This window comes from Ranitomeya imitator, chromosome 2, assembly GCF_032444005.1.
Source record: "Ranitomeya imitator isolate aRanImi1 chromosome 2, aRanImi1.pri, whole genome shotgun sequence".
In the NCBI taxonomy this organism is placed as follows: Eukaryota; Metazoa; Chordata; class Amphibia; order Anura; family Dendrobatidae; genus Ranitomeya; species Ranitomeya imitator.
The window spans coordinates 347,241,049-347,255,263 of NC_091283.1; the positions used below are offsets into that span (position 1 = coordinate 347,241,049).

The window sequence follows — 14,215 nt, forward strand, 5'->3', positions numbered from 1 at the left end:
CCAGGGCCAACCGCACCAGCATATGGTCTCACAAGGGGTCTGAGGATCTCATCTCGGTACCTAGTGGCAGTCAGGCTACCTCTGGCAAGCACATGGAGGGCTGTGCAGCCCTCCAAAGAAATGTCACCAAAAACCATTACAGACCTAATGATGCCAAACCTGTCGTGCTGAAGGATGTTGCAGGCAGCAAATCGCTCTCCACGGCGTCTCCAGACTCTGTCACATGTGCTCAGTGTGAACCTGCTTTCACCTGTGAAGAGCAAAGGGTGTCAGTGGCGAATTTGCCAATCCTGGTGTTCTGTGGCAAAAGCCAAGCATCCTGCACGGTGTTGGGCCGTAAGCACAACCCCCATCTGTGGACATCGGGCACTCAGACCATCCTCATGGAGTCGATTTCTAACCGTTCGTACAGACACATGCACATTTGTGGCCTGCTGGAGGTCATTTTGCAGGGCTCTGGCAGTGCTCCTTCTGTTCCTCTGCACAAAGGCTGAGGTGGCGGTTCTGCTGCTGGGTTGTTGCCCTCCTACGGTCCACTCCACATCTCCTGGTGTACTGGCCTGTCTCCTGGTAGCGCCTCCAGCCTCTGGACACTACACTGACAGACACAGCAAACCTTCTTGCCACAGCTCGCACTGATGTGCCATCCTGGATGAGCTGCACCTGAGCCATTTGTGTGGGTTGTAGAGTTCGTCTCATGCTACCACGAGTGTGAAAGCACAACCAACATTCAAAAGTGACCAAAACATCAGCCAGAAAGCATTGGTACTGATATGTGGTCTGTGGTCCCCACCAGCAGAACCACTCCTTTATTGAGGGTGTCTTGATAATTGCCAATACTTTAATTGTTGTCTACTCCATTTGCACAACAGCATGTGAAATTGATTGTCAAATAGTGTTGCTTCCTAAGTGGACAGTTTGATTTCACAGAAGTTTGATTAACTTGGAGTTATATTCTATTGTTTAATCGTTCCCTTTATTTTTTTGAGCAGTGTATTTTGCCTGAATACATTCAGCGAGGCAGAATTTTCCTCAGACAACCATTAATAACATGATGAATTGCAGCCAAGGCTCTAAGTGCGGGAATTTCTGTATGTGGCTCTTACTCCAGACCGAAGAAATCCTCATTTGAAAATTTTGATTCCGTTTTTCATCATTTGCAGATAAGAAACATGCCTATCGATCATGTGATTTCTATTATTTCACAACATTTCCTCCTTGCTGTTGCAATTTCAATGCATGCTAAAGGGAATCTGTCACCAAAAAATTGGCCTATAAGCTAAGGCTCCCGGCATCAGGGGCTTATCTACAGCATTCTGTAATGTAATATGTCTCCTGCCTGCACACTGACAGTGGATGATGGATGCGGCATGCTTATAGTGACAGTACGCAGCCATTGCATGCGTCGGAGACAAGTTAATCAATGTAAGGTACCCGCTTAATTATGCAAATGAGAAAACAATAGCAGAACAACTGTTTTCCGTTCATTACAACGCAGCAAAAAAAATAAAATAATAAAATGCGATCAAAACATTGTGTCTACCACAAAATGATATCAATAAAATTGTCTGCTTGCCCCGCCAAAAATACAATTAAGTGAATAGAGCTCTCCAAGTAGCTATGAACCTAAATCAGAAAACTTTATTAAATGGTGATTAAAAGAGAATGAAGAGAAAAATAAACAAATTAAGATTTTCGTGGACACTTGAAGTAAACAGGACACACATAAAACAAATAATAAAAAAGTATCATCCTTCCAGAACAAAAAGAACATTTTAGTTATTTTATTAATTTTGAGGTTATTTCCAAAAAAGGTTTAAATGATAGGGACATTTTAGTCATAAAGTTCATTTGTAGGAAACTGGAATTAAAGAGAAATGTTGGTTGGCTCACAATTGATAATTACAATGTGTTGGCCATACTACAAATCTACAGAATGTCTGCACTGGATGTCAGACAAAGACTAAACTTAACATAAATATCTCTTTATAATTTACCAAAAAACCACACTGGCGCTAAACGTGCTGACACTTAAAAGAGAAGGGAAGGAAAGCTGCTGGTATTTAGACTGAAGCTGTGCTGGCTTCTGTCGGGTATATATGCATAAAAGGTAGATGTTAAAAAATACTGCGCTAAAAGAAGATATACTTGGGGCTGGTATGCGTAGTTACTGTGTTGCTCATCGATTGGAGCGATAGGCAAAGGGGGAAATGCCGTGACGTGCAGAGCCAGAAGTGCCCCGGCCGGTGGCGTCCCTGGCTGCACAAGGAGGAGAGGAAAAATGGCCGATGCTGCTCGGCCGCACAACCAAAAAGTGACGTCACTGGCCTATGGAATCACAGAGGGGTCAGAATTCACCAACGCTTTTCAAGTGAATCGCACGTCTACATCAGGGTTACGGCCCCCTGCAGGCGACTCCGCTTATGTAGCGATCGGTCACTACCTGTACCTCAACATTAACCCTCCGCATGCCGAATTGCCATTTCAGCTCTGCAACAACCAAAGGTGTTGAGTATACTGCCCTTAATTGAATCAGAACTTAGATTACTTGTATGTTCATAATTTTAAAAACAAATGATTTTATTAAATAAGATTAAAAAAAAAGTGGTTATTAAAAATGGTGGTTATTAAAAATTTTTGGGTTATTACATTTTTTAAAATATTTTTAAAAATGCTTGTTCTTTATAGAACTGGTTAAGAACAAGGTGCATCGTTAAACAAAAGATAAAAAAGGAAAAAGGAGGCTGTACTTATTGATATACATATATTTACATGCATATACTTATATACATATATTCATATGCCCATGTCAAGATATTATCTTTTTCGCCTGTACCTTGTTCTACATATACGAGAATCGTCCTAATCGCAATGACTATATATGACACTCTAAATAGGATGTTGATGAACAGAAATTCAATGATTTGAAATGTGTTTGATACGGCGGTGTTTTTTTATTTTAAATGGAATTAGAAAGCATATAGCTCCAAGTCACAGTTAAGGCCGTTAGGGGACAAACTATCCAACATAAAAATCCATTCAGACTGTCTTCTGGACATCTGTTTCATAAAATCACCCCCCCCCTCCAACTTTGGTATACCATCTGAATCCCACAAAAATTCATAGATTGTGTTTTTCTATGAAATGACGCGAGAGGGGGTGTTCCAAAAAACCTTTTAAAATGCTCCCTTAGGTGTATTGAGATTATGTTTTGTGCGGCCCACATAGAGCTTTTTGCACGGGCATTGTATAATATAATTAACACCCTTTGAATGACAAGATATATGTTCTCTAATAGTAAACTCCTTCGTTTCATCCGTGTTTGAAAATGTTAGTTGTATTTTCTTCCTAAATGTAGTGTGTACACAAGCAAAACACACCCCTGTGGGGTACAAATCCAGTTTTTAATTTAGACAGAGTTTTTGGATCATGTAGCTTTTTTGTACGGATCATTTTAGTTGTGGGGACTATAAGGTCGCCCAGTGACTGGGATTTTCTATATATAAACCTAGGGTTGGTGGGGAGAAGGTCCCCTACTATTTAAACAAATATACTATTTATATATATATGACAGGGGCATATATATATGTGTATATAAGTATATGCATGTAAATATATATATATATAAATATGTACAGCCTCCTTTTTATTCCTTTTTTATCTTTTAACGATGCACCTTGTTCTTAGCCAGTTCTATAAAGAACAAGCGTTTTTAAAAATATTTAAAAAAATGTAATAACCAAAATTTTTTTAATAACCACCATTTTTAATAACCACTTTTTAATCTTATTTAATAAAATTATTTGTTTTTAAAATTATGAACATACAATTAATCTAAGGTCCGATTCAATTAAGGGCAGTATACTCAACACCTTTGGTTGTTGCAGAGCTGAAATGGCAATTCGGCATGCGGAGGGTTAATGTTAAGAGGTAGAGGTAGTGACCGATCGCTACATAAGCGGAGTCGCCTGCAGGGAGCCGTAACCCTGATGAAGAAGTGCGATTCACTTCGAAACGCATTGGTTAATTCTGACCCCTCTGTGATTCCATAGACCAGTGACGTCACTTTTTGGTCGTGTGGCCGCCCAGCATCGGCCATTTTTCCTCTCCTCCTCGTGCAGCCAGGGACGCCACCGGCCGGGGCCCTTCTGGCTCTGCACGTCACGACATTTCCCCCTTTGCCTATCACTCCAATCGATGAGCGACACAGTAACTACGCATACCTGTCTAAGCTCTATACGGATCTGTGGGTGTCAGCTGTTTACTCAGCGAACTACGAGGCATCTCCATACAGCACTTTATCTCTTATCGAAAAAAATTCTCCTAAAGGTTTGTGGAGTGTACAAATATGTTAATTAATGTGCAAACACTAATTAAACTACTAACTGAATTATTATATAAACGGTTTAACACAGAACCCCAGTATATAAATCTCTGAGGGTGGCTCATCGGACTGAAATCAATTTTAAAGTACACTTATATATGCGATTTATTTATGGTTATCTAAAAACTACCAGACCCAAGTATATCTTCTTTTAGCGCGGTATTTTTTAACGTCTACCATAAATATCTCTTTGCTGTCAATCATTACATTCCACAGCATTAAAAAAATATCCCAAAACATTTCTTTTAATTGGAAATTTGGGTAGAAGAGCATAAATGTGAAATTAGCCAGCAGAAAGAATGACGGAACGACCCCTTTTAGAAATGTTATTTATGTACACACTAGTTATATAGGAGTTCCTTAATGTCTAAAAAAGTGATTTGTGGATAAATCATTTCAAACATTCTGGGTTTTACACTGAGATCTTTGAAGCACTTTCCATATGCGCTAAGGCTTCTTCCCTCTGTGACTCTTCTGGTGTTCTGTTTTTTAAAACAAGATTTCTCACATTTAAAACATTATTATGGCTTCTCCACTGTGTGTATTCTCTTATGTGTAGTAACATGTGCTTTCCTGGTAAAACATTTCCCACATTCTGGGCACGAAAATGGCTTCTCCCCTGTGTGAACTCTTTCATGTACAACTACCTCAGCCTTCCGTTTAAAAGTCTTACTACATTGTGAACATGAAAATGGTTTCTCTTCTGTATGAAGTATGTTATGTCTTAAAAGAACTGATTTCTGGCTAAAACATTTCCCGCATTCTGAACACGAAAAAGGCTTCTCTCCTGTGTGAATTCTTAGATGCTCAACAAGATATGATTTCCGATTAAAACATTTCCCACATTCGGAACATGAATATGGCTTCTCCCCTGTGTGAATACGCTGATGTCTAACAAGATTGGATTCATGATTGAAACATTTCCCACATTCTGAACATGAATATGGCTTCTCCGCTGTGTGCATTTTCTGATGTGTAACAAGATCAGATTCATGGTTGACGAATTTCCCACATTCTGAACTCGAATATTGCTTGATTCCTGAATGAGCTCTTTGTTTTGGCTTTGCAATCTGCAATTAATCAGAAGATAGGACAGTTGAAAGGATCAGGGGATAATGGCATTCTCTTGTGTCATGTGTAATTCCACAAACACCCACCTTGAAATCTGAAGAGTTTTGATGTCTTCCTGGGCTCAGAGAATAGTTATCTGCTAAAAGTAAACCCAATTTTATTATTTTTTTAAATTTAATTATTTTGAAATTATATTCATTTTTTTTAAACAAATAAGAAAAACGTTTTTAATTCAGCATCATAAAAAGTTTCAACTTTCTAGTAAATTGCTCAGTACAGAATCATAAAAATTAACTATAGATCAGTGGTATTATGTGCTGTATGTATTATTATTTATTTATTTATTTTTTAAATGTTGCTTAAAATCTTATAACAGTCAGAACAGAAGTATGGCTTCTCTCTAATGTATAGCAACATGTGATTTCTTGGTATAAAATGTCGCACATTCTAAGCATGAAAATGGCTTCTCCTTTGTGTGACTTCTTTGATGTGCCACTAAAACTGCAATCTGTTTAAAAGATTTACCACATTGTGAACATGAAAATGGTTTCTCACCTGTGTGAAGTCTGTGATGTCTAAAAAGCATTGATTTCTTGCTAAAACACTTTCCACATACTGAACATGAAAAAGACCTCTCCCCAGTGTGAATTCTCTGATGCTCAACAAGATATGATTTCCGCTTAAAGCATTTTCCACATTCTGAACATGAATATGGCTTCTCCACAAAACGAGTTCGTTGATGTGTCACAAGATCCGATTTATGGTTGAAGCATTTCCCACCTTCTGAAGGTGAATATGGCTTAATTCCTGTTTGAACATTTTGTGAAGCAAAATCAATCTGCGATGAAGATCCGTCCAGTTGAACAGGTTCAGATGACAGATCTTTGCTGTGTAAGGCTGCGTTTTCATACGGGTTAATGGCGTGCTCTTCATATGAATCATGCGCAATTCCTTGATCACTTGCTTTCAAATCTGAAAATATTTGATCTTCTTCTTGGCTCCAGGCATAGTCATCTGCTAAGAATAAACTCAATTGTATTATTTTTCAATTATATTGCTTTGAAATTATATTGTTTTTTTTTAACAATTTCTATACAGTGGATTTTGTAAGAATTCCATGTCATCAAGTCAAGTGTCTATTTATTAGCTAACAAAGGCAGCTGTCACAGATCACAATTTAAAGGAATCCTGTGACCATGAAAATGCAGTACAATCTGCAGTGCAGACAGCATATTACACATAAGGGGGATCTGAGTAAAATGATATAAAATCATAAAATGCACCCCAACTTTTTGTGTGGAAAATAAGAAAATTAAGTTTTAAAATAAGATGGTGATGAGTCTTATAGTCCGTTTAAACAGTAGCTTACAGGGGGATGGCAGTGGAACGGGGTCACAGAGGGCAGGTTCGCTGATTCAGGAGGAAGGTGGCAGGAGTGGGGTACGAGCCCTAGGCTTGCATAAGATGTCGGCGCCGGTGAGCAAAGTCCCCAGGTAAATCATTGGGAAAGTGGACTTCGGCAGGAGTGGGATGATGTTGCGAGTTCTGGGCTTTCATAAGATGTTGGCACCGGTAAGAGAAGTCCATAGGGAAATCAGTTGGAAAGAGAACTCTCCGGCGCCTACATCTTGAGAACCCAGGGCCAGCAGCATCATCCCACCGCTGTCGCCACCAGCTTCCTAAAGCTATGACCCTGCCTCTTGTGACCCCCCCTTTCCACCACCACTCGCTCCCCCGTAAGATACATTTGGATGATAAGACGCAGCCCCATTTTCCTCTCAATTTGCCTTATAATCCCAAAAATACGGTGATTTAGGGAGAAAAGGTTCAGTATAATTTGTGTTTTCATCATTTAAACCTCTGCTTTTTCTGTGATTTTCGGTCCAGTAGTCGGTCCAACAACAGACTAGCAGGATTGACTGGATGTACAATGGTTTCATCTTATTTACTGCAATATGCAAAACTAATTAGGAGGGATAAACTGGAATTTTGATAGTTAATTTTAGCCTGCATTAAGTCTGATGAGTCTAACTAAATCCCTTCCATAATGAACCACATCAAAAACGATGCAGCATATTAAACTAAACAAAGCTATACGGCAAAGACTAAATTAAGTAATTAGCCTAAAAACTAACCTAAGCTAAAAGGTCTAAACCTCAACAAAGCTATGAAGCAAAGGGCTAAACCAAGCCATGAGGTCGAAGGCTAAACTAAGTCAACCAACAAGGCAAAAAAAGCTGCAAAAAAAAGAAAGAAATGTCCAGCTTCACCGAGTCCGTAAAAAAGCGATTTCTTTATTAACAATCTTTAAACATGGAGGATACAGACTTCAGCACAACCATATGGGTAAGAATCTCAATGCGTTTCTGGAGACTAGGCTCCCTTAATCATGACCATTTCTTTCTTTTTTTTGGATCTTGCACGCCTGGACACAGCGGGTCCGTGCTCCCGAGGTTTGGTTGCTGAATCACGGGTGAGCTGGTTTATGTTCCTTCTTACTAAAAAAAGCTGCACCATGAGGCAGAGACAGCAGACCGAACACAAACATGAGGCAACGGGTTAACCGGCAACAAAATAAAGGCAGACGGTCGAACACCAAACTGCAGACATGAGCTACTGGAGGCAAGATATCTAGACTACTCCAAGCTAATGTTAAAACTTCAGGGCCTAACTGGGCGAATACACTCACTGCAATCTGTACTAGGGGCAACCTAAGAACATCTTTAAGGGTGTTTCATGATTCACAATTGTACAAGCCACATGCTCCAAGTTCCTCTGTCCAAAGGACAGGAAAACCACTGAAGGAGGCAGCGCGAGTTGCCCTTACATTTTCCTTTAGGCTGCCTATCCAGTGATAGGGCAAGGCGCTCTCTCATAGGTGGGAAATCTGCTCATACAAATATGAGATGAATCAGGATTTAAAGCCGGAAGTCAAACATAATAGTCAGGAGAACCATTCATTTTCTCAAACTTTTTTTTATAGGGGTATATGAATTTATTTTATTACACAAAAACTTTACATGAGAGTGTAATAGAAGCAAATAATTCTATAGCTACAAGAGCAGTCAAAAGTCCTCATCAGGTTACCAGACATTAACCTCATTCACACATAAAATTTTTATTTCCTGTGGGGGTGCACACTCCTTGGCACTGGAAGTGTTCACTCAGGCACGAATTTGTGGTGTCAAAACAGAGTAAAGTTTATTGTCTCCCATAAAATTCACAAAGGAGCAAAGCAACCAAAGGAGTCAGGATACATTAGCACTTGTGGGTAGTTTCCACTCACATAGCAGTTTAGGCACTGCTCAGACACAGCCAACATCTGAGGCAGCTGATCTTATATAGACCATTCTAAGACCTGGGTCTGCAGGTAAGGGAGCAGCCAATCCAACCTAGCTCTTTCAGCTGCTTGTAAAACCAAGGCATATTAAAAAACTTCTCAGCACTGTCTGTGCTGGAGACTGCATTTCACATCACCAAGATTAGGCACCTCGGTGACAAATACACTCCATCCAGGACTTGAATGGCTGCAACCTTACATACCCCCCTGCCCAAAACCAGGGGCTGGGCATCTTCTGCCAACACACCTTGACAGGGTATCCACATTCCTCTGCTGTTCCCAGGCCTAAGCTCTACCAAAAAAATAAAATCCTGCTGGGCTAGGAACTACTGTGTCACCTGCGCATTGTTCCCCTTCTTCTCCTGCATTCACCTCAGAGGAGCATGATCTGACACAAACTTCCGACCCAGCAGATAATATCTTAAGACCTCCAGTGCCCACTTGATAGCCAAACTGTTTCCACAATAAAATAGTTCTTCTCACAGAAGTAGAACTTTCTACTCAGATTACAAAGTGCTCCTCTCTGTTTACCTCCTGTGACATGAAAGCGCCCAACCTGACATCTGGACTATGAACTCTTCTGTGAAGTTTGGAGCTACCAATACTGGCTGCCAAAGAGGGCTAGTTTTAGTTCCTCAAAATGCCCCATCAGTCACTGTTGACCACTCCAACTTCATGGGACACGGTGCCATAGCCTATGCATACAACGATCCGAGCCAAGGGATAGTCCTCAGTGTCGCCATGGATACCACTTTCCAGGGACTGGCACATGTCGAAGTGTAGCCCTCATCAGGGTCAAACTCCCTGAGTCCGGGAGTCTCGTCACTCTGACAATGTTCACAGTTACCAGGCATGCATGAGCCCCCTCGTCAGGTTGAGGAATAGAACTGAAGACAGGGCACGCATAAAAAGAGCATCACCAGCCCATAGGTTTCGTGGCTGCTGGACAAGAGGCGGCCATATGTCCTGGTCAATGACATCACCAATAGACTACCGCACAAGAGGGATTCCTCTGAAGTGGCAAGCTCCTAGTTCTGTGGGCGGCCCACAAGTGAGGATTTGGACCCCTTCTTTTGGGTCCCCCAGTAACGTGATATCACACTCTTTTGACTGCTTAGAGAGCTCTCCACAGACATGTATATCTCCACAAGGCTCACCAGCTTGTCTGCTTTCTGGGAATGTTTCTGTGCAACCCAGCATTGTACCAACCTAGGCAGGATGTGGATAAACCGATCCATCACAGCTCTTTACACCATCTGGGCCGGGGAACAGGTCTTGGACTGCAGCCATTTCTGTGCTAAGTGCAGTAGGTCAAATATCTGGGACCTGGGAGGCTTGTCCCTATGATTACCCCAGTGGTGAACCCATTGCATACTGACTGCCAGTGTTATGCCGAGACTAACCAAAATCTCAGTCTTGCATACTCCTTGGTGTCCTGACTGGTCAGATTGTAATACACCTTCTGCTGCTCCCCAGACAAATATGGCACCAGAAACTCCACCCACTGCTCTGAAATCATTATCTCTGGGTCCACCACCCTCTAGAACATCGTCATGAAGGCCTCGATGTCATCACTGGGAGTCATCTATTGCAACGCCCCTCTTTCCGTTTTCCTTCACTGGGTACCGTCACTTAGGTGTGGTATGATTTCCCTGGCGCAGACGGTTTCAGCCAGGAAATCCATCTGCTGCTAGTGCTGCTGCTGTAGCTGGAACTGCTGCATCAGAAATTTGTTTTGGTCTCCTGCTGGGTCTGCTGCTGAATATTCACCTGGACCAGCTACTTAATCAGCTCCTTCATGTTTTCAGCTTGAATTTGCACTGCTGCGGTTGCTTTCACCAAGGACATTCGGTTTTCACACAGCAATCATCTGTAATCCTTGGGATTTCTGCCCGCATTCTCCACCAATTGTGGAGACTTGCAATTTTTGGCAGCTGGTAGCACGGATTTGTAGTATCAAGACATAGTAAAGTTTATTGACTCTTATAAACTTCCACAAACAAAGCAGATTCTCTTCAGCCAAAACATAACACAAAATAAACAGTCCTTTTTCCAAGGGAGGCACAGTACCTCAGCATGCGTGAGTAGTTTTCACTCTCAGAGCAGATTAGGCACTGCTCAGACATAGTCTTTCCACATTTACTGGTCTTTTCCTCTCCCCACACAATCAGTATCTGAGGCAGCTAAATCTGCTTTAAATAGTACATTCCTAGACCTGGGACTGGAGATAAGGGAGCAATCAGTCCCTTCCACTTGCTTGTAAAAAAATCGTCTCAGCACTATCTGCTCTGGAGCCTACTTTTCTGGATTTCAAATCAATGAGGCTAGGCACCTCGATAACACACACACTCCATCCAGGACTTGTCTGGCTGCAATCTTGCAGTCAATATTCCATCTATATTTTACATATATAATTTGTGTTACCATCTGTAACAGAATTGCATATTTATCCATATTTAATATCTATTTTGGCTGAAGGAGAGAGAATAAATAATAATAAAAAAAACCAGACAAGCCACAAAGTGAATGAGAAGAATCTGTGACTTCTCTGCATTTAGTGGTTACAACTCACCTGCGCTGTCATCTGAAATAATCTCCACTTTACACCACTCATCACCTCCCATATATGTCTCTGTAGTATTAATTTGGCTCAGATCTTCACCCTGAAACAAATATTGTAAAAGTCACAGACAGATGGAAAAGTCATATATATGATCAGCTCTAATCCTGCCATCTGCACCGTTCTCATTACACAAGTGTAAAACATAATACGGGTGGATAAAACAAGACTGAGGACAAGACCTTCACAGCAGTCTACATGTCACAGGGGGGATCTCAGGCCACCTTCTCTCCATCTACCTGAGGATCCTGAGGAACACTGGGATCTTCTTGTTTACAGTCCAGTGGAAGAAGAGGATGTGGACAAGTCTCTGGTGTTGTACTCTTACTAGATAGAACTGGAGGAAACACATACAGGGACTGAATTCATTCTTTACATACAGATAATTATAGGTCGTGTGTATTTAGTACGGTCTATTACCTGGTGATGTGAGGGGCTGGGGAACCTTCATTATGACGTCCTTGTATTGATCTCTGTGTTCTTCTAAATACTCCCACTCCTCCATGGAGAAATAGACAGTGACATCTTGACACCTTACAGGAACCTGACACATACAATGATACTGTCATCCTATGATCCCTTCATAGCATTACTGTATAATGTCCCAGCATTCCCAGCAGTTACCTCTCCAGTCAGCAGCTCAATCATCTTGTACGTGAGTTCTAGAATCTTCTGGTCATTGATATCCTCATGTATTATGGGGTGAGGTGGAGGTCCCGTGATTGGGCTCAGAGTTTTTTCCCATCCCTCAGACACAGGGTCATGACAGCGCTCACTAGAGGTCTTCTTCACTACAGTGTAATCCTGGTTATGGAGAGACACATTAATAAATCTCACTACAGACATTTCCAGAGTCCTCACCTCTCCAGTTCTGTCCATCTGTTATTCCCATAGATAAGAATGATGTAATGTGACGTCATCAGAATCTCTCACCTCTCCAGTAAGCCGGAGGAGGATCTCTAGGGTGAGATGTAATATCCTCTCTGCCATCTTATCCCTGTCAGTAACCATCCTTGATGAGTCAATCAGGAGAATTCTCTATATAAAAGCTTTCTACTGAAAGGATCCAATTTTATAGAGACCTGAGTGGGAAGGAGATAAGCCGTTGTAAAACCACTGGATATAATGGAGATAATAAGCGAGGCAAGATATCACATTATACCTGGCTTTGTCTGGTTCTTAGCATCAGACCTCCCATAAAGCAAAGTAATATACCCAACAAGCTGGAGTAATTTACACAATGTGGCTTTGAGCGACAGCGATATTCATACCTCAGATGACCATGGCCCAACTATCTGTGATTCTAGTACTGCAGTAGCTCAAGCAGAGGAAAACCCTACCATAAATTATAAAACCATAACTGAATGTTGCTTGATACGCAATGAAAAAAATAATTCTTTACAAGTGAACTTTAGGCTGCAGTTAGCAGATGTAGAGAACCTGCGAGAGAGAACGTCAGTTGTGGTGAACAGAGTGTCTGATCTTGAAGATGTAACCAAACCACCTAGTGAAGGGTTGATTTATTAGAGTCTACTTCTGCTGCTCAAAAGAATAAGACGGATGACGGATGAGCTTGAAAAGAGTCTGCGAAAATGTAACAACAGGCTGATGCGGATCTTGGAAGGCATTTAGGACAAGGATCCATATGTGTTTTGGAAGCTGTCCTCAGGGAGTTATGTAACTGATTCTTTTTCCCCTATCATCTGGGTGCATGGGATCCTTTCCTGAGCTCTGCAACCACTGCATATGCAATAACAGTATAGAAGACCCACTGTTTAATAATAGGAACAACAAAGCATAGCCGGCTGATATCTCTCTAAGAAGAGTAAAGGCCTCCTGATGGACCCTTAACCCCTTCATGACCAGGGGATTTTTCGTTTTTCCGTGTTCGTTTTTCGCTCCCCTCCTTCCCAGAGCCATAACTTTTTTATTTTTCCGTCAATTTGGCCATGCGAGGGCTTATTTTTTGCGGGACGAGTTGTACTTTTGAACGACATCATTGGTTTTAGCATGTCGTGTACTAGAAAACGGGAAAAAAATTCCAAGTGCGGTGAAATTGCAAAAAAAGTGCAATCCCACACTGGTTTTTTGTTTGGCTTTTTTGCTAGGTTCACTAAATGCTAAAAATGACCTGCGATTATGATTCTCCAGGTCAGTACGAGTTCATAGACACCTAACATGACTAGGTTATTTTTTATCTAAGTGGTGAAAAAAAATTCCAAACTTTGCTGAAAAAAAAAAAAAAAAAGTGCGCCATTTTCCGATACTCGTAGCGTCTCCATTTTTCATGATCTGGGGTCCCTTGAGGGCTTATTTTTTGCGTGCTGAGATGACGTTTTTAATGATAGCATTTTGGTGCAGATACGTTCTTTTGATCGCCCGTTATTGCATTTTAATGCAATGTCGCGGCGACCAAAAAAACGTAATTCTGGCGTTTCGAATTTTTTTCCCGCTACGCTGTTTAGCGATCAGGTTAATACTTTTTTTTAATTGATAGATCGGGCGATTCGGAGCGCGGCGATACCAAATATGCGTAGATTTGATATTTTTTTATTGATTTATTTTGATTGGGGCGAAAGGGGGGTGATTTAAACTTTTATGTTTTTTTTATTTTTTTCACATTTTTTTAAACTTTTTTTTTTCACTTTTGCCATGCTTCAATAGCCTCCATGGGAGGCTAGAAGCAGGCACAACTCGATCGGCTCTGCTACATAGCAGCGATCTGCTGATCGCTGCTATGTAGCAGAAATGGAGGTGTGCTGTGAGCGACGACCACAGGGTGGCGCTCACAGCCACCGGT

General features: G+C 41.2%; 1 protein-coding gene across 1 annotated transcript in view; it reads right to left on the minus strand.

Annotated features, from left to right (window-relative positions):
• The window catches only part of LOC138663731 (zinc finger protein 271-like), a 71,247-nt gene that overhangs the window by 41,336 nt on the left and 15,696 nt on the right, over positions 1-14,215 (minus strand). Inside the window, exons 2-9 of the mRNA XM_069750052.1 lie at positions 12,349-12,497; positions 12,040-12,219; positions 11,836-11,959; positions 11,655-11,752; positions 11,368-11,458; positions 6,011-6,472; positions 5,542-5,594; positions 5,029-5,454 (exon numbers count right to left, since the gene is read on the minus strand). Of these exons, the coding sequence (XP_069606153.1) occupies positions 5,029-5,454; positions 5,542-5,594; positions 6,011-6,472; positions 11,368-11,458; positions 11,655-11,752; positions 11,836-11,959; positions 12,040-12,219; positions 12,349-12,426 (1,512 nt within the window). The 5' untranslated portion in view covers positions 12,427-12,497. The remainder of the gene's footprint in view (positions 1-5,028; positions 5,455-5,541; positions 5,595-6,010; positions 6,473-11,367; positions 11,459-11,654; positions 11,753-11,835; positions 11,960-12,039; positions 12,220-12,348; positions 12,498-14,215) is intronic.